At 37.8% G+C, this 20,704-nt stretch overlaps 1 protein-coding gene across 1 annotated transcript in view; it reads left to right on the top strand.

Annotated features, from left to right (window-relative positions):
• Positions 1–20,704, top strand: part of EFHC2 (EF-hand domain containing 2) — a 173,235-nt gene that overhangs the window by 72,300 nt on the left and 80,231 nt on the right. Inside the window, exons 4-8 of the mRNA XM_016166665.2 lie at positions 4,684–4,907; positions 8,192–8,443; positions 10,623–10,736; positions 11,119–11,257; positions 17,577–17,748. Coding sequence (XP_016022151.2) covers positions 4,684–4,907; positions 8,192–8,443; positions 10,623–10,736; positions 11,119–11,257; positions 17,577–17,748 — 901 coding nt within the window. The remainder of the gene's footprint in view (positions 1–4,683; positions 4,908–8,191; positions 8,444–10,622; positions 10,737–11,118; positions 11,258–17,576; positions 17,749–20,704) is intronic.

The following is a 20,704-nucleotide window of genomic DNA, read 5'->3' as shown; positions in this document are numbered from 1 at the left end:
TTTTTCAGTTGGCATACAATATTATATTAGTTTCAGGTGTACAACATAGTGATTATACAGCTATATTACTGTGATCACTCCAATAAATCTAGTGCCCCTCCAATATCATACATAGTTATTACAATATTATTGACTATATTCCTTATGCTATACTTACTATCTCTATGATGATTTTGTAACTACCAATTTGTACTTCTTAATCCCCTCCCCCCTTTTCAGTAACCCCTCAATCCTCCTCCCATATGGTAACCATCAAAATGTTCTCTGTATCTATGAATTTGTTTGTTTTGTTTGTTCATTTATTTGTTCCTTCGATTCCACATATAAGTGAAATCATGCAGCATTTGTCTTCCTCTATCTGACTTACTCCATTCAGCACACTACCCTCAAGGTCCATCATGAAATATCTTTTTCTATCCCATTACTTTTAGTTTGTGTGTGTCTTTAAATCTGAAGTGAGTCTCTTGTAGGCAGCCAATGTAAGAGTCTTATTTTTTTTATCCATTCAGCTATCCTATCTTTTGACTGGAGCATTTAATTCTTTTTCATTTGAAGTACTTGTTGGTATGTGTTATTGCCAATCTTTATTTAGACTTTTGATACAAAGTTTTTTCTTCTTCTTAAAGAACATTTCCTTTAATACTGGCTTGGTGATAATGAACTCTAGCTTTTTCTTGTTTGGGAAGCTCTTTATCTGTCCAATTCTAAATGATAATTTTGGTGGGTAAAGTAATCTTGGTTGTAGGTCCTGGGTTTTCATCACTTTGAATAATTAATGCTAATCCCTTCTTGCCTGAAAAGTTTCTGTTGAGAAATCAACTGACAGTCTTATGGGAGATCCCTTGTAGGTAACTAACAGCTTTTCTCTTGCCACTTTTATGATTCTTTGTCTTTAACCTTTTGTATTTTAATTATGTTGAGTTCTGTGTGGGCCTCTTTGGGATCATCTTTTTTGGGACTCTCTGAGTTTCTTGGGGTTGTATGTTTATTTTCTTTACCAAGTTAGGGAGTTTTCCATCATTATTTCTTTAAATAGGTTCTTAAGTCCCTACTCTCTCCTCTCTTCTTATGGTACCAACATTGCAAATGTTGTTAAGCTTGATGATGTCCCAGAGGTCCCTTAAACTATCTTCATTTTTAAAAATTCTTTTTTCTGTTTGCTGTTTTTATTGGGTGTTTTCTGTTACCTTGTCTTCCAAATCTCTGATTCATTCTACTACTTCATCTCATCTACTGTTGTTTCCTTCTAGTATATTCTTTATTTCAGTTATTGTATCCTTCATTTCTGACTGGTTCATTTTATGGTTTCTAAGCCCTTTTTTGTGCTTACTATCTCTTTGTTTATGTTCTCACTAAGTTTCTTGAGTGTCCTTATAACCAGTGTTTTGAACTCTGTATCTATTAGATTGCTTGCATCCATTTTGTTTAGTTTTTTTTTCCTTGAATTTTCTTCTGTTCTTTCATCAGGTACACGTTTTTTTTTTTGTCTCCTTATTGTGGCTGCCTTTCTGTGTTTGTTTTATGTTTTAGGTACATCTACAACATCTCCCAGCCTTGGCTGGGTGACCTTATGTAGTAGGCATCTGTGCAGCCCAGTGACGCAGTTTCCCTGATCGCCGGACCTGGGTGCTTCAGAATTGTCCCTTGTGTGAATTATGTGTGCCTTCCTGTTATAGTTGAGCTTTGATTGCTGTTGGCATGTCAGTGAGTGGGATTGACTCTTAGGTTGATTAGCTGTGAGTACTAGCCATATCCACAGCCTACAAACTGCACTGCAGGGGCTGACCATATGGAGCAAGATTCACCTCAGAGGGCTCTGGTGCCTGCTGAGACCACCCTTTGGTTGTGCTACTTTTTGGAGTAATTGGGTGGTGCTTTGTTGTGGTCTCAAGCTAGCCACTGAGTGTGTTGGTTTTGGGGCCTCTTGGGAGGGGCTCCCTTGCAGCCCAAGTTCAGCTGCTGCTGTGACTGGTATAGGGCTACCTGGTAGGAGCTACAGAGCGATCCTTGTTAGGTCACTGCCTAGCATTGGACCTGGAGGTGCATGGGAGAGGCTATGCTGCAAACCAAGGCTGGTTGCCACCAGTACAGGGCCTGAGGCAGCTCAGCAAAATGCCCAGGTACCTTAAGCCCTGCTACCACCTCCACCCAGCTGCCCATAAGGCTTAGTCACTGAAAGAGCCTCTGGTGATAGGTGAGTTGGTTGATGCAGCATCTCAGGGAGTCCCAGGGTGGGGTAAGTGGTGTTCATCAGGCTAATGCAGGTTCATATTTGACCTCAGTACTGACCCTGGGCTCATTCTGCAAATGTTTCAGTGTACATGGAGGCCAGGTACTGCCTACTGGGCCTACAGTCCCCTGCTAGTTGTCCACAAAAGACTGCAGGGTAGGTTGGGGCTAGCTGCAAGCCACTGAAGCTGCCTTTGTCATTGTAAGCCAGAGCCAGAGTTTTGCTGGTGAAAGAGCCTCCTGTGATGCATGAGTTGGGGTGAGGTCCCAGGGAGTCACCAGGGTGGAGTAAGCAGAATTCACCAGGCCAATCTAGATTCATATTTGGCTATGTGCAGGGAGAGCTCAACACAGGAAAGACGGCACCTGCCTGTAGGCTTGCACAGGAGGAGGGCTCAATGCAAGGACAATATCCGCTGCCCCTCCAGCCTCTGCCCTGAATCCACATAACCCAGTCTCTTCCTGCATGTCTTAGGGCCACAGTCCCTCAGCCAGTGTCCAGGGTGAGTGCCTGGGAGTGCCTGAATCTGTGTGTAGGCCCTTTATGAGTATGCCTGGGTTTCCAACAGCCTGTCTCACCCAGGCAGATGGAACCCCTGCTGGTTTTCACAGCCAGATGTTTTAGGGACTCCTCTTCCCAGCACTTGTACTCTGGGCTGGGGAGTCTGGTATGGGGTTGGGATCCTTTGCTCCTCAGAGAGGACCTCTACAGCTGAGATAACCCCCTGATTCTCAACCATCACACATGGGTATGGGGCCAGTCCATTTTGCATCTCTGCCCCTTCTACAAGTCTTGGCTTCTTCTTTATATCCTTAGTTACAGGACTTCTATTCAGCTAGTCTTCAAGTAGTTCTCTGGGTTGATTGTTCTATAGTTTAGGTGTAATTTTAATGTTGTCATGGGAGGAGGCAAACACAGTGTCTACCTACTCCACAATCTTGACTGGAACCTCCCTTTTATCTCTACCCTTGAGTAGATTCTCAAGCCTAAGTTAGTCACAGATGTTGAGAGACAGTTCTCTATGGTATCTTGCATTTCTGTAGATCTTATAAGCAGAGATGCAGACTGCTTTTTGTTCTGGACTACTTCAAGGATGTTTAGGTAGCGATCAGCTTTGGAAGACAGAGTCTCTTCTTCTGGAACAAATTACAGGTTTGCTCATAGCCTTGGAAGATAGAGGTGGTATCTCCTTCCAGAGCGAGAGACAGACATGCTTACTGTTTGGTCTAATAAAGGTACTGTCTCCTTCTGAAGCAAAAGGCAGGAATGCTTATTGCCCATCATAAAAGATTTGAGTTTCCTAAGCTCAGGTTTCCTCTCCTGTAATGTAGCCCACTGCATGTGCAGGAGTTACCTGGATCTTGTTGTTAACTGTGGAAATTTAGGCGTAGGAAACTGGTGCAAAAAAATACTGATATTCTGGCTACTGGTATTGCTGCAAGTAATAAACTTTTACTTCTAACCAAAGTATCTTGTGTCTTCTGCTAGACTCCATGAAACCATGGCAGGCTAACTCATTAGCTTGTAAATAGGGTAAAATCTCAAACTGTAAACAATTCTTGACAACAGGTTTTAGCAGTGTTTGGGTAAGTTGGTTCGTATGGTGTGGTATGGTTAGCATACTCATCTATGAAGGTAATCCTTTTACTTCTAGTGGCTAACCACCATTTTGGGTATACATTGGGACCCTGGGTCCGTATTCTCAAGAGAAGAAATGAATGGGCATCACAGGGTCAGAAGTAAAAGATGGGATGAGATCCATAAAATTTGGTCCAGAGCATTGGCTACAACTGTGAAGCCTCTTATAACCCTCACTTCGTGTATCTGTGTCAGGGGGCATTGGGTGAAGATAGACAGAGGCTATGGAAGAAGGAGGGTGAAGAGGTTGGTAGAGGAAAGAAGATTCCACAAGGCATCAAAGCAGCATGAAGTCATTCATGTTTAAAGGAGCTATAAATCATTGTGTTGGCACTTATATTGAAGTGTGTTATTTTATTTTTTGAGCCAGGAGTATGAATTTTTGTGAGCACTCTTCCTTGGGGTCTTAGTGCCTTGTTTAGTGTGCTCGCATTGAGTGCTAGTAGGTGAAAGTGAGTGTGCTTGGTCTGGGAAAATACATGATGACAGTGTCTGGGGCATTAGGTCTCATGCTGTTTATGTCCCCTGTCTCTCCCATCCAATTCTTTGTGGTTTGTTAAAGTAAAGTACTTTCCTAGTACCACTTAGGCAACTCTAATAACATGTAAGACTGGTCGAATAACTTTTGACCTCAGAAGTCTCAGCTCCGTCTGGCACCCTCAGAGTTTGAACATTACTAATGCTGCTTCCAAGAACCAGCCCCTTGCCCAGGTAAGTGTTGTGGGAAAGCATATGGGGCTGTTGGCAGAAATGTGCTATGACTTCTTCTTTGTTAGCCATACAATGAAACAATTGTATTTTATTTCACACCACAGGGACTTTTATCCGGCGTCGTCGGATTTCTCTCCCACCTCCTGATGATGATCAGTTTTATACTGTGTATCATTTCAATATCAACATAGACATTGTCTTTTATGGCTGGACATTCAAGATTTATGACTGTGATGTATTCACAAAAAACTTTTTGAAGAAAATAGGAATCAAATTAAACCCCCCGGGAGAGTGTCCAGAAGATCCCTACATGAAGACATGGAGACAGGTAAGAAGTTGATATGCCCCTGAATTCTTGTCTTCAGGATGAGAATCACTTCAGAGAGTTAGTAGATGGTATTGGTACTTCTGATGCAGATGTGAAAGAACTTTTGGGGCCATAGTCACTGGAGTTGCCCTCTCCTCCTTTGGGATGGAGAGAAGGCTGGGTGTTGGCCTTAGTGCAGGAAAGTCTCACTTACTGCCCCCATCCCCGCTTCTCTCCATGGAGAGTTTCTCTTCCAGTCATAGGAGTCTTTAGTGAGCTGCCCACATGGGACAATTTCTAAGAGCTCGTGATTGGTTTTGTGGTCACTGATAGTGTAAGAGTTGGGCCCACACTTACTTAGTTTGTCTTTTCCCATTTAGTTGCCTAACTCTAGAAAAATCTTGGCTTCTGTACTACTCATTTACTGAACTGAGCCCTGAGTACAGCTTGTATCTATTTCTTTCTTCCATGGGATTCCCAGCTCCCTTATAGTGGCATCAGATGCAGAGATGTTCTGGAGGAATGACAAGGGCCATGATTCTGATATACCACCATTATGAAAAGTTGATTGTCTCCAAAGTCTGACCCCAGTTAGTATAGGGAGGAAAGAATCAGTGTTAGTATTATTGTTATCTTTCTGAAGTTATTAAAATTATCCCTTGGCCCAAATTTTATGTTTTTTTTCCTTCAGCTTTATTGAAATATAAGAGTTAGTTGCTCATATTTACATTGTACAATTCAATTATTTTTTTTCAATTATAGTTGGCATACAATAATATATTAGTTTTAGTTGTACAACATAGTGATTAGAGATCTGTATAACTCGCAAAGTGGTCACCCTACTAAATTTAGTACCCCTCTTCCCCCTTACATATTTTTTACATTGTTAACTACTTTTCTTATGCTACACTTTATATATCCATGTCTATTTTGTAACTATTCATTTGTACTTCTTAACGCCTTTGCCCTTTTTTGCTGTTCCCCCAACCCCCTCCTATATAGTAGCCCTCAAAATATTCTCTGTATCTATGAGTTTGTTTCTGTTCCAAATTTTTATGTTTTATAGAAGGATCTGAACACCCAAAAGGGCAAGTATCATGTGGAATGTCATATAACTAATTAATCTTCTTGCTGGGACTTGAACTCAAATTTCTTGCTTCTTACCCTGATTTTTATTATTGTCATTTGTCTTTCTTTTCTCTTTAAATCAAAGTATGATTATACATAGTAAAATACACAGAAATTAAGTATACAGTCAGAGGAGTATTAACAGATGCGTACACCCATGTAATTCACATCCAAATCAATATATAGAATATTTTGATCCTCATCCCTCCAGAAAGCTTCCTTATGCTTTTTCCCCAATCAGTTCCTTTCCCTACCCAGGAATAACCACTGTTCTCATTTCTGTCCTTATAGATAAATTTAATCTCATTTTTATTGTTTCTAAAATTTGTAATTTATTTTCTTGCAGAAAGATAACATAAAATTTAGAATAAAGTTCTCCTTTGGTTTTTCTTTGATCTTTTGTTAAAAGCTGCATGTAGGATCATTCATCTATTCCTGCCCCCTGGCCCCAGAAGAATTATTCTTTAATGTTGTAGGCATACAACCATCCCGAGAAATATATATTTTTGATCCTGGAATATCTAAGGTGAAATCCTTGTGGCATTATACATGTGTGTATTGGTGTGCAAGAAGATTAATGGTTTGGGTTCTTTTTTTTTTCTAAATGCCTTAAATCAAAGAGTCTAGATAAATGCAGTCTTTAGAACCAACAGAGAAAACCTAAAAGAAATGGATCCATATGAATAACCAGCCTTTGCACATGGCTGCACTCATTCACTAACAGTTGGTATTATATGATGTTGATTGTGAATAATGATGCATTATATGCAATACATAGAGCACTGTGCAATTTCATAGGTTTATAAAGAAAAAATCATTTGTGCCAAGAATTGAGAATAAATACCAAGAACAGCCAATAAATGTTTTAAATAATATCCTTTTAGATTGGGAGATTCATTTTAGCATTTATTCCCTCAGGGAGAAAGCTCCTCAATAAATATAGAAATCTGTGGAAAATTAGGAGTTTAATAAGAGGCTTTTATATTGAGTTTAGTGCTTTTACTTCTCCAGTGCTTACTGTCTTGAAATGCAAAGTTAAAATTAAACAATTTAACAAAAACTGAAAAGAGTAAATGGTATGCAATCAATAATGCATTTATTAGAGACCTTATAATGCCAAAGAAATATTTTTCAATTGACGAAAGTAGAGGTCCCATAATTTCCTTAAAATATCAAGGATAAGACTAAAGAGCCTCTGGAAGGCCATTGTATAGCCTCCTGTCTTGGGGTAAGCCTGCACCTAGACTGCCCTGGGCAGATTCAAAATTCTGAGAATTTACAATCAGATTACATAACATGATGTAGGACTACATCTCCTTTGCCACCAAACAGTTTCTTATATAACTATCCTATTTGGCTACATCACATATATTGGGGGCAGTTTTGCTCCAGGACAGGGCTGAGAACATGCAAATAGAGAAGAGTTGCACCAAGAAGACTGCGTAGCTAGTGATTCCTAGGTTGAGAGAGCACAAGCAGTGGTTCTGTGTCAACAGGGGAGTTCTCTATTTGTTCTGTTTCTATTTCTGTGGCCTTTCAGGTTCTTGATATCTAAAGCTTTTAAGCAAAATAAAACCATGAATATATTTCTTTCCTTTTTCCTCCATAGAAATCTTTGGGTGAATAAGAAAGATACATAGACAGGAATTTTCAGTGGAAAGACAAACAAATTTTTTTGACTGAGGTATAATTAACATAGACTGAGATGTACAAATCTTAAGTGTACAGATCAAGTTTGAAAAATATGTACAACTTAGTAAACAACATGAAGATCAAGATACAGCATATTTTCATCACCCCAGAAAGTCCCTTTGTGCCCCTTTCTGGTCAATCTCTTACCAAGGGGCAATTGCTGTTCTAATTTCTGTCACCATACATTAGTTTTGTCTTTTCTTAAACATGAATTTTAAGTCTTTGAGAAAAGTCAGTTTTCAAAATCATTTCAGAAATACATTTTAATGCATTAAAATAATATTTAATATGAAAAACTTAATGATTTAATTTTTAAGGTTAAAACTGGTTATATGTGCATGTAAATTAATGTTGTTAGTTGAAATTTTAAAAAAATATCACAGAATAGCCAATGGAAAAGGTATGTTTATGTTCTTTGATTGTTTGCAACCCAGAAGTGCTTACACCCAGACCACAACTATTACTGACCTTTTCTCTATTTTCAGAAGCTAGACTGCATACAGCCCTTACGTCCTTATGAGTCCTTCGACACCCTGAAACAGTTCCTCGAGTATGATAGGAAGGTTTTGCGTTTCTTCTGTCTGTGGGATGACTCAGCCTCCTTGTTCGGAGACCGTAGAGAACTCATCTTGCTTTACTTTCTGTCTGATGATACTATCGAAATCAAAGAATTGCTACCACACAACACAGGCCGGGATGCTATGCCATTCTTCCTCCAGAGGAGAAAGCTGCCGAAGGTGAGCAATAGACACAGAACCATTTTCCCAGTTCGCTTGTGGTCTGAAAGACTCTAGTCACTCACTGGAATGTCATGTGTTATGACTATGTGATGACAGTTATGTATTATTGCAAGTATTTAGAATGTTTTCATGTTGTTCCCTGAATTAATATACATCTTTGAAAGTAATAAAGAAGGTATGACAAATTGAGGTTGGAATAATCTGGGTTTAAGGCAAGTAAAGGGAAAAAGTTAGATGTAAGAGAAAGTACCTATTTATCATTGAGTTCACAATCAGTCTTATGAATGTAAATGAATAACAAAAGAATTGCTCATGGCCTTGGATGGAGCACTGGCCTCTTGCCTCTGTAGCCTACTGAGGAGATTCCTATGGTGTTGTTCTGGGTTGTGAATATACACACACAAACATGTATATGCACAGGAGTGACTCTTATGAGAGTAGCTACTGGTCACCAACTAGCCACTGGCTAGTGGCAATGATAACTTTTTCATTTCATTTACTATTAAAAATAGTTGTCAGACTGATTTCTATGCATATTTATGGCCAATTGAGAGCTAACTTAACTTGGATACAGCCAGAAACATCACAGAAACAGAATACCTGCGTTAGAATTGTGGTTCTGAACTTAATAGCTGTGTCATCTTTGGCAAGTCACCTAACCTGAGTGTATTTCCTTATCTCTAAAATATAGTTAACAAGGCCTCCATCCTGAGGTAACTGTAAAGATTGAATGAGATAACACAGCATAAAACACTAAAGACATATAAATACCTATAAGGACACACAAAAACATAAAGGCTTTTTCACAGTTCTATGTAATGTTTTATTTCTTATTTAGATAAAGTATTTTTAAACTTATTTCTTAGTGCTGTGGAAGAGGTTTCTGTAACACTCATTTCTAATGCAAACAACCACTGGTTATGTGGTCTACACAGGAGGCTCTCCCAGATTCTCTGAGCCCATTGCTGAAAGCCCTGCTGTATTGCTGGGAGGTGAACTTGTGGGGGAGGTAGGCAGGATTTGTCCCAGAGGGAGCTCTAGGGTATGCATAGCAGGTGGCCAGTAGGCACTAGGGAAGCCTGTTTTTAGAATGGCTTTGAAAAGTTGGCTGAATATAAAATAATAATGATACATCTAACATTCACAATGTGCCTAGCCATCAGTTGCTTCATTTATTCATTCGTTCAACTTGTATTTATTGAGTGTCAACTATATGTCAGCTCTGGGGTTACAGTGAAAAAGAAAATGGATTAAGTCCTGCTTCATGGAGTTTAGATCCTCATGGGGGAGAGATACAGTAGTTGTGGGTATTTCCATGACACTCTCGACATCCTTTGAGGAAGTAAGGAATAAGTACTGTTGTTACTATTGATGACAGAACTGAAGTTCTAGAAAAATACCTGGCCCCAAGGCCTATAGCTAGTAAGTAGTGAAGAGAGAATTTGTGTCCAAATGTCCTGTTTTTCTATGTGACATGGCTTACTTATACCCCATACATCATAAATTCACATGTTTGAATGCATATGTTATGTCACACGTATCAGAACTGATTCAGATTTCTCATCTGTATGCGATAAACTGACCACTGTCAATTATAAGTTAGTTAAAGTATTTCTTGCAGCTCACACAACTGCTCGGACCACCTCCAGTGCATGTGGAACTGAGGAGCATAGTTTCTGTTAGAGGCTGACTACACTCTGTTGTTCTTGCCACCTTACCACCGTGCTTTTCTCAGCCAGCAAATGTCTCCTAATCTCAGGATTAGGCAATGTGCTAAGCAGAGTAAAGAAAAGAAGGCAAAGCATAGTTTCTTCCTCAGGGTAGTTTGTAGTTGAGTGAAGAGAAAAGATGACTGCTGATGAAGCAATTAGAGAACCATAAAAAGTAGTTTAATCCTCTGGTAGGTGCTATGGAGCTTTGGATCAGGGACAGGTCAGTAGGATAGGAGAGGTTACAGGGAAAGATGGAGCTGTATCAGGGCCTTAATGGATGGGTGGAGTATAGACCAGCCTGCAGGAGATAAGGAAGCATGGGGAGAGGTGAATAGAGAGTAAGTTGTCTTGTTTTCCTGCAGAGAAGAACTATATAATGCACATTTCCCACTTGAGCCCCTCAAGAGGACCATATTTTTATTTAGAGGCCATCCACTATACCTTGTTTTGCTTTTGTCTTCCAGTATGGCCCACCTGGAATCTATCAACCAGGTGCGATAACAGATCGAGTAGTTCTCAATTTGTATAGTGGCTTGGCAGAGAACCCAGTGTATGGCTACCTGCTAGATAAATGCAAGGTAAGGAACCTCATATTTTATTGATTTTGCCAATGTGGCATCCCTAGAATCTGAAATGTAGGGTAAGTTACATATTATTCTCTTGTGAGATTGATCATGAATGAAATCGATGAATATATGTGCGTGCATTGTATTGCTATTTATTGATAATAAACATGCTTAAGTGCATATGTAAATATATGCATTGCATTACTATTATTGGGTAGCACTACATTGCTAAAAATGTTTTAAAATATTAATTTTGACTAGTTGTCTTCTGATTTGATTTTTAAAATTTGGTTATAAATGATATAATTGTTTTTTAAAAATTTCTTTCCTTTGAGAAGGGTTATATCTTTGGAGGGTCTGTGGTGCTAATGTTGTGTTCCTTTGTTTTTATTAGCTAGGAAAATCAGAACAAGAGTTTTACAAAGATAGCGACCTGTCCATAGGAACCACCATCAATGTGTGGGGAAGGAAAGTGCTCCTTTGTGACTGTGATGAATTTACGAAGACTTATTATAAGACTAAATATGGAATTGGTAAGTGATACATCTGTCAATTAGAAAATATTATAAACTTAGAATCTTTGTTCCATAGTTAAGATTTTACTTTTGAATTTCAAATGTTAAGCTCATAATAGCTACCATTTATTGAGTATTTGCTATCTGCCAGGCATTTGTCATCTTATTTCTTCCTAACATAAGTTCTAGAAGGATAGGCTTTATCCCCATTTTAGAGGTGAAGAAACTGAGACTTAAAGTGGGCAAACTTGTTAAAGGTCATGCAGCAAGTAAAGGGAGAAGCAAGATTTCAACGTGTTTCCTTGATAACAGAGACTTCTGTTTTCCTTTATAGCCCTTGGCCTCACTATAATATGGATAAATGTTTTGGTCAAGCAATTGAAATGGGAATCTGGATGCTTTTCTTTTCACTGAATTCTTGCCTACACAATGGCTATACTTATTTGCATTCTCTGGAGAATTCTATTGTGCTCATTTGTTCTACCTTTCCTGGGTTTCCAGCTTCTGTCTTCTTTAATGTATCAATTTCATTAAGGTTAGTTCAGTTAAGAATGAAAAACAGTGATTTATTAAACAGCTACTACGTGCAGGTCATTGCAGCAGTCTTTGATGCTACAGAGTTTTTAGGCTGGAAGGGGAGCAGGGACCTACAACATATTACATGGTATTCTGAGAGTCATAGAAACAGATGGAGGACTTGGTGTGAAGCTGAAAAAAACAAACCCCTTATTTGTTAAACCTGCCAGCCAGCTCTGCTCCTTTCCTGGGCCCTCTACCCCAGGTTCCAGACATATGCTGGTGCTAGGCTAAGTAGGGATGGTAGGAGTTGTCAACCCCCCAGATTGAGGTGTGGAGCTGGAGTTGTGGAATGCTTACTCTTCTACTCCTCTCTCAACCTTGGAATAGTCATGCGAGTACAGTTCCCTGAGGGATGAAGTGGAAGCCGGAAGCAACCACAGCTTCCTAAAAGATAAGGTGCTTGTCTCTAGAATGAAATGAGGCCCACCTATGTGCCTTGGTGTCCCCATTGTGTAGTATTCCTGGCCTCCTGGGAATCTTTACATTGTGAGAGAAGGCATACTGAGTGCACCAAGGGGTTGGCATAAAAAAGGCTTTTAATTTCACTCTTTGGTTCATTAAAAGAATTTGTTCCACTGCATCTGCCTGCCAGATTAGTGAAGAGGTGTAGGCATTATGAGGTCATATTGGTGGCCTCTTCTTATTTTATTTTCTAACATTGGTTCTCCTTAGTGGACACAGTTGGGTATATTTGTTTTGGTGACTGTGTTCAAGAGGCAGCCAGGAATGTGCAGATGGTGGCTGTCGTCGAGAAGCTGCTAGTGACCCCTAGATCACCGGAAGAAGAATTCGGTCTTTAATAAATGTAGATGCCTAATTATAATCAATAGGTCTTCAGTGCAGACTTGAAAATTTGCAAAAAAAAATATATAAAATATGAATCACGAAAACATTTACTTGTGTCCTACTGACAGATTACCTTAATATAAAGGATGTGGTGAAGGTTCCAAAATATCATATGATCCTTTAAACATAAAGTCTAACATTTGGTTGAGGCCTGTCAGCTTGATTTTGAGACTATAAAGGTTGCACTTGGGAAAACGAATGTAGTGCTGGAGAGACATGGTTCATTGTTCATTTCTTAATGGATTTGCAGGGATCTTTGAGAGACAGGGTGAATTCACTGGTATACTCCAAATTTAGTTGTCTTCAGCAAATATATCAGCTTCAAATGCCCTATGGTTCTTTTCAGTTGAGCCCTAGTGCTTAATTTCTTTCTGTTCACTTCTTTTGTTCACTCTATAGACTTACTGTATTATATACTTTGTGCCTTCAAAGCTAATATAACATTAGCATTATGCATTTAAACAGAAAATTATGCGAATGCAAAATTATGATGCATTTTATAGTCACGCTGACTTTTTATATTCCCATAATATGTTAAAATATCCCATTTAGCAAACACTGTTATTACACAACATTTCTTGAGTAACAACAGTGTACTTAATGTAACTAATGACTAGAAATTATATCTACTGTGCAGGGTAGACAGGGAGTGAATAAATATTCTCTCATAATCTTTACATTTGCTTTTCCTGACTTTTTGGTAAGGTTAAATTAATATATTTAATGTTACTTAGATAGTTATTTCTGCCATTTTAATTTTGTTTATAATTTGTATTGTTCTAAAATTCATAAGACTGACCAAATTATATGCATTATATTTTGGTATCCCTGATGCCCAAACCAGGAAAAAGTCCCGTCAGTAATTGTGGTCACATTTCTTCCCTTGTCAATAAAGTAGTCAGTAGAATGCCTGGCATCTCTACTCTGCAGCACCATAGGAGCTGACGAGTGGAAATAACATAGCTAGGGAACTCTCTAAGAGGAAGCTAGGGGAACATTCCTAATGCAGTATATAGCCTTGGTGCTTTAGTACTTTCTCTTAAGTAATGATACCCCAACATTTTTGGGGAAGAAAAAAAATGGCAGATAGCCTAAGAGAAGGAGCTGGCTACAGTCCCAGGAAAGGCACATGAGTAAGCTTTCTATTTATATAGAAGCAGAGGGCCTGATAGAATTCCAAGAAATATCTGTACTCCTGTTTAAAACCAATTTGACTCCTAAAAAAGATGAGATTCTTTCATGTATTTAAGGTTTCTAAGAAGAAGGTGGTTCCATAAAATTCTTCCACAAAGCAGCCCAATATGACTTCCCCATTAGGCAGCTTGGCCATCCTGCTGGTCTGGGCTTGCCTGCCATGCTGTAGCATGTTATTTCCTCATATTTCATGTAGATGAACACAGACTGGCAGATGAAGGCCTGTTGGACTTTTCTGTAGCCTGAAGGTTGGAAAATGCTCCAGGGTCTCCAGTAGGTGTTTCTTTCACTGAAGGGTCACAGATTTGAATGTAAACTGTTTGTACTTAGAACTCCTGCCATGGGTTATTATTTCTTTGTCTATAAGAGACTTTCTTATTATTGATTCTCAGTGGCTGGGCCAATCAAACTAGTAACAAGACCATTCATTCCCATTGCCCTTGAACACTTATTAGGTTGTACTGATATCAAGAATGAACAAAAAACTTAAAACACCTTTAATTTTGTGGAGTAATTTTTAACCATTTCTGTATACTTGGTACTAGAAGAAGCAGGACATCCAAAATGAAAGGTTTATTAATCATCATTTGAGCAAATTAGCCATCCCAAGGTACAGTGATAGGGATGGAATTCACTTCTAGTCTTAACCATATGGCCTAACGAACCTGACAATTTTGTCTCTTTTTCCTCCCATATGAAGAGGGTTGAGAATTAGATGATTTCTAAGGATTTTCTAGCTAGAGCTAGAAAATGATGTGATTCACTAATTATTTGATCCAAAAATGAGCATCCCACCAAAATCATTCAACTTGAGTATTGAGTACAAGCAGAGATGGATTTACCTTGAAGCTAATAAAGATAATGAAAATTAAGCTTTAGGGTTCTTCCTTTGCAAGGACCCTAGTCCAAAGCCCTGGGCCTAATTTCTTCTTACTCATTTGGCATTCTTTATTTTGAAGAGCTTCTCCAAAATTATATAAGCTTCAGGCCTCCAAAAACCTGGGTCCATATCTAGGTTACTAGAACATACAAGATGAACTTTGGGGTAATTAAAGGCTTTTCCCAGCATTATTTCCAAATGAGATGACAAATAGTAAATCACTGTGAAGGAACATAAAAACTTTAAAAAATAATTTCAGCTCCATAAATTTGTTTGAACTCAATTAATTGTGGATAGACATTCAATATGTATGTTTTTACAAGTCACTTGGAATTAGAGGAATCAGACTGTTTGAAAGACAGATGTGTCTCAGGATCCAGCAGAATGTCAATATAAGAAGATATTTGGGAAGATGCTTTGTACAAATATGTATACTTTTCCATTTATTCACCAAATATTTTTTAACACTTGAAACATGAAGGATACTGGGATGATGGAAACCAAAGACAGGAAACTTACTCAGGTGCAAGTCCAAAGCTTTGTTAATGCAAGCAGTTACCAGAAAAATGATATCTTTAGTTAGAGTATCCAGAAAGATATATGTGGGGTTATAACAGTCAGGAGTGATGGAATGAAAAACTTCTTGGCTTTTATACACTAGATGGCACTGTGGGTGCAGAGGAACACTAAATTGGTTCTTTTGTTACTTAAATCTCGCAAAAATGATGTTACTTGAGAAAATACGGTTATGAAATCTATAATTTTGTGGAGAAGTATAGAATGTATTTTTAATTATTTTGCAATTCAGTGTATCTTCTTTTAGTTAGACTGCTCAGATTAGTGTGTAGAATTATGCGTGTGTGTATATGTCCCATTAGAAGAAACTGATTATTCCCCAAGAAGAAAGCTATTATTACCCAGTTTTCTAATAATCACATAGAGTCCTTTCTCTGAAGTGAAGGTACTAATTGGTGATGTGTTTCATGTAACAGTTAGCAATGATAGAGTCGGCTGCAATTTTGCCTAATTCTAAGATTTGAACTTTCTTCTTTATTACCAAAGCTTCTCTTTAATTGCCACAAATATAGCAATAGGAGAGGCTCATGAGTCACTTCTCTATCTTTGTTCTGGCCACCCCCTTTCATTGACCCAATGAGAAATTTATTATGACATTCTCTTTGCCAGTAGGTCTTCTGTGAACAGTTTTTGTTAGGATGAAACAATACTCTTTGGGGATTCTGCTTGAGAGGATTTCACACACAGGCTCTCAGGAAGTCTAAAGGAATGTGAACATTGAAACTTTTTTCAAATTAGAATTAGAAATAACATCAGACCCTAAACCTTTTGATTAATCAGTAAAAACAAAAAGTTTCTCAATTTTAAGAATTAGGTTGCCTTGGAATACAAATTGATGCACATTTTATATTTACTTTTTTAATTTTTCAATTACACTTGATATTCAATATTATTTTATATTAGTTTCAGATGAACAGCATAGTGGTGAGAGACATTTATATGATTTATGAAGTGACCCCTTGATCAGTCTAGTACCCACGTGGCACTATATATAGTTATTACAATATTATTGACTATATTCCCTATGCTGTACTTCACATCCCCATGACTACTTTATAATGACCAATTTTTACTTCTTAGGCCTTTTACCTTTTTCAGTTATAGAGGTGTGCACTAAATCTGTACTCTTCCTGATATTAGAACTTTGACAATGGAAAAGGAAGTCTTTGCTTATGTGGAATTCCTTTCAGTCACCAAAGGCAACACCTGTGGATACTCAAGTTTGAGGAAGAAGTAGAAATTAGATTCCATGGGTTGTATTGTTCTGGTTCTGTTTTGTTTTAGGAAAGATTCTGGCATCTGTTTTGCCATTTTTGTGGGACAAACAAGTGATTTGGATCTATTGGGTCAGTGTGTTCTTTGCTGTGGAGAGCACACTTGCTTCTCAGAGATTATACAGCTTTAAAAATGAGTACTTAATTACGAATATGTATGTTCTCAGGTCTTTCTTCTCTCCTTCCTTACAGATGATAAATAAATTAAGAAAACCAATAGTATTTGCCACTTCACACTCCTTTTGAGTAAGCCATGGCTGTTCTAAAAGTTTTATTGTTTGCTTGGTTTGAGTTTTATTTATTTATTTATTTATTTATTTATTTATTTATTTCATCACATTTTAGTACAAATGTATTCTTTGGGGGGTGGCAGTAAGAAGAGCAACATGGAGCAGGGGTTGGTGACATAAAGTTTTGTTTTTGTTTTTTAACTAGCAAGTGAAGTCCCATGGCCTAGAATTGGGTTGGAGGAAAGAGAGAGGGCTGAAAAAGTAGGCACAGGAGGAGGGGATAGTGAGTAGGGAAGGTTAAGGCAAAATAGTCAGGAGTTAGTGTTGTTCGGAAAGGAATTTGATTAGTGAGTGTTGACTAAAGAGAGGAGAGGACTAAATTACAAGTTAAAATATGGAATGCGTGGCATGAAGTTCCAAGTTTGAATTTTCATATCATTGGAAAAATTAGGGATGAGCAAAAAATATTCAGAAATGGGATGTGATGACAAAAGTTAAATGTTTACTTATTTGACATAGACAGCTTCTCCCCCCCCCCTTTCTTTTGAACCAGTGATGATTAATGAGAGAGTTCTGTGGTTTTTGTAAACATGTTTGAAACCTACCCTCACAGGATTTTCTATGTTTTGTTTGAAAGAGTTTAAAATAGTCTACAAAGATCTCTATGTTCATCTTGAAAATATAACAAATCTTTCAAAACAGCCATAATCAGGACAAAAAAAATATTGATGTTTCATTTGCCTTTGTTTTTGCTCTAGAGAACTTTACCTCGATTCCATGGAAGGCTACATCTCCTCCAAAAATAGAAAGGAAATTTCCACCTTATACCGGCTTTGGTTCTGAAGAGGATTCTCTCCGCTCTTGCATAGGCCTCGTGCCCATGCCTCGTCCTAATCTGGGGAACTTCAGGAAGTTCATGGAAAAAGACAGGTGCTTGAAGGAACCATGAATTTGGTTGATCTTTTCCAAATGTGTTTGAGACTTATAATATAGTCCTCATGATGAAACATCAAGGGTAGAGGTCCCCAAGCCCCAGGCCATTGACTGGTACTAGTCCATGGTCTATTAGGAACTAGGTCACACAGCAGGAGGTGAGCATTGAGTGGGAGAGTGAGCTCAGCTTCATCTGTATTTGCAGCAGTTCCTCAGCCTCAGTTCCATCTCAGATCATTAGACATTAGATTCTAATAGGAGTACTGCCAAAAAGGTTGGGGACTGCTGTTCTACATGACCCTCAGCTCATCTAATTTCAAGACCAGGGACATATTGTTATAGCTTTTTAATGAAATTGATTACCATGCAAGTATTAATAGGTTCTTACTCAAGTGATCATTTTATTTTATGTTTTATGAGTTTACTGAGATAGAATTGACATTGTATAAATTTATGATGTACAACATGATGATTATATGTATATATATATATATATATATATATATATATATATATATATATAAATGGTTACCACAATAAGATTAGTTAATGTCCAGCACCTCACATAGTTATGATTTTTTTCCCTTGTGATGAAAACCTTTAATATTCACTCTCTTAGCAACTTTTAAATGTACAATATAGTATTGTGAACTATAGCCATAATGTTGTACATTACATCCCCGAACTTATTTATCTTATAACTGAAAGTATGTACCTTTTGATCACCTTTATCTAATTCCTCCATCTCCTACTCCCTGCCTCTGGAAACCACCAATCTGATCTCTATTTCTATGAGTTAGTTTTTTTTTTTTAGATTCCACATATAAGTGAAATCATACAGTATTTATTTCTCTGTCTGACTTATTTCACTTAGCATAATATCCTATAGGCTCATCCATGTTGTCATGAATGTCAGGATTTCTTTATTTTTTATGGCTTAATAGTATTCCATTGTTTATATATGCATCACATTTTCTTCATCCATTCATCTATCAGTGGACATTTAGGTTGTTTTCATGTCTTGGCTATTGTGAATAATGCTGCAGTGAACATGGGGTGCAGATATTTCTTTGGGACAGTGGCTTCAGTTCCTTCAGATATACTCAGAAGTGGGATTGCTGGATCAGATGGTAGTTTTATTTTTAATTTATTTGAGGAACCTCCAAACTGTTTTCCATAGTGGCTGCATCAATTTACATTCCCACCAACAGTGCACAAACAAGGGTTTCCTTTTCTACACATCTTTGCCATTGAGTAGTTATTTTAATAAGTGTCATCTGGATGTACCTGAAGTCCTATAGTCAGTGGGATGGCCAAGCTGCTTTAATTATGTATCTTTCTCTCTCCTCAAGGTGGTCCCTAGGAAATGGTGTAGAGTAAGTGTCAGCAAACTTTTTCTTAAAGGGTCAGATAATAAATATTTTTGGCTTTGCATGCTGTATGGCTTCTGTCACAGCTGCTCAGCTCTGCCATTGTAGTGTGAAAGCAACCACAGATAGTCCATAAAGAAATGTGTGACTGTGTTCCAATAAAATGTTGTTTATGGACACCGATAATTTGAATTTCATATAATTTTACCTATCACAAAATAGTATGCTTTTGATTTTTTTCCACTGATTTAAAAAATGTAAAAACCATTCCTAGCTCACAGGCCATACAAAAATGGATGGATGGCTGTATTCGGCCCATAGGCTATAGTTCGACTACCGTTGGCATAGAGGCTTCAGGGGTTTGTGTTTTTCAGAATGTTACTTGGCAATTAATATGGTTATTTTTTTCCATCACAGTTGACATGCAGTATTAGTTTCAGGTGTACAACATAGTGGTTAGATATTTATACAACTTATGATCAACCAGATAAGTCTAATACCCACATGACACTATTCCTAGTTATTACAATATTATTGACTATATTCTCTGTGCTGTACTTTACATTCCTGTGATTGTTTTTAATAACTTCCAATTTGTACACCTTAATACCTTCCCCTTTTTCAGTCATCCCATCAACCACCTTCCCAGCTGGCAACTATCAAAATGTTCTCTGTGTCTATGAGTTTGTTTCTGTTGCAATTAATGTGGTTTTAATTTGAGAGGTTTGATTGAGTTCAGTAACCATAGATTCTCATATGGCTGAATATAATTTCAAAAGATTGACTTTCAAAAGTATTCCTGATATATATCAGGAAAAATCTTCCACTGAGTCATATGTATAGAATGTAGGTACTGGCCATGGCTACTTTTTGCTTTTGCAGGGAAAGCAGTCCCTGGAAAAAGAAGTCGGGGGAAAAAGTGGTGGGAAAATGTTGCATATGCTTGACTAGGATGGAAGCTAAACGTTGAAGTCCTGTGTGAGTGAAATAAAGGGTCAGGAGAACCCATGGAGAAAAATGATGAAGGGAACATGTAGTCAGACCAAGAGAAGAAGAAGAAAAAGACAGTATCTTAAATTTGATAAAATTCATTGGGTCAGATGCTGTTGTAGAACATTTTGAAGTAGAGAGAACAATAGATTTGCTATAATTGTAAATATGGTAAAATATATTACTATGAGTTGTATAGAATGTTTAAAAGGCTACCTTTGCTATGACATGATGTCTTTTGTCTTTCAAGAAATAATCCTTTATTTTTAAGGATTTTTAGAGTTTTAGTTTTTAAGTTTTAAAATCGATGCTATTCAAAATGTGGCATCCACACTTGTTAGAAATGCTAATTCTTGTGCCATGCCCCAGACCTACTGAGCATAAGCCCTGGGGATGGGGCTGGTCCTGTGTTTAACCAGATTTCCAGGATTTCTGATGTGCACTAGGCTTTGAGAAACACTGATTTTAATCACATAAGAGAGATACCAGCTCATACTCCATCATCCTCCTGTAGATAGCAGTGTTTACAGTGAGGTTCCAGGGCAGAATTTTTGATGAATACTTTTCACTAACTGCTGTTTTTAAGGGCAGCC

Source organism: Rousettus aegyptiacus, unplaced genomic scaffold (assembly GCF_014176215.1).
Source record: "Rousettus aegyptiacus isolate mRouAeg1 unplaced genomic scaffold, mRouAeg1.p scaffold_m13_p_9, whole genome shotgun sequence".
Classification (NCBI taxonomy): domain Eukaryota; kingdom Metazoa; phylum Chordata; class Mammalia; order Chiroptera; family Pteropodidae; genus Rousettus; species Rousettus aegyptiacus.
The sequence above is the reverse complement of the archived record's forward strand: the minus strand, read 5'-3'. Positions and strand labels throughout refer to the sequence as shown.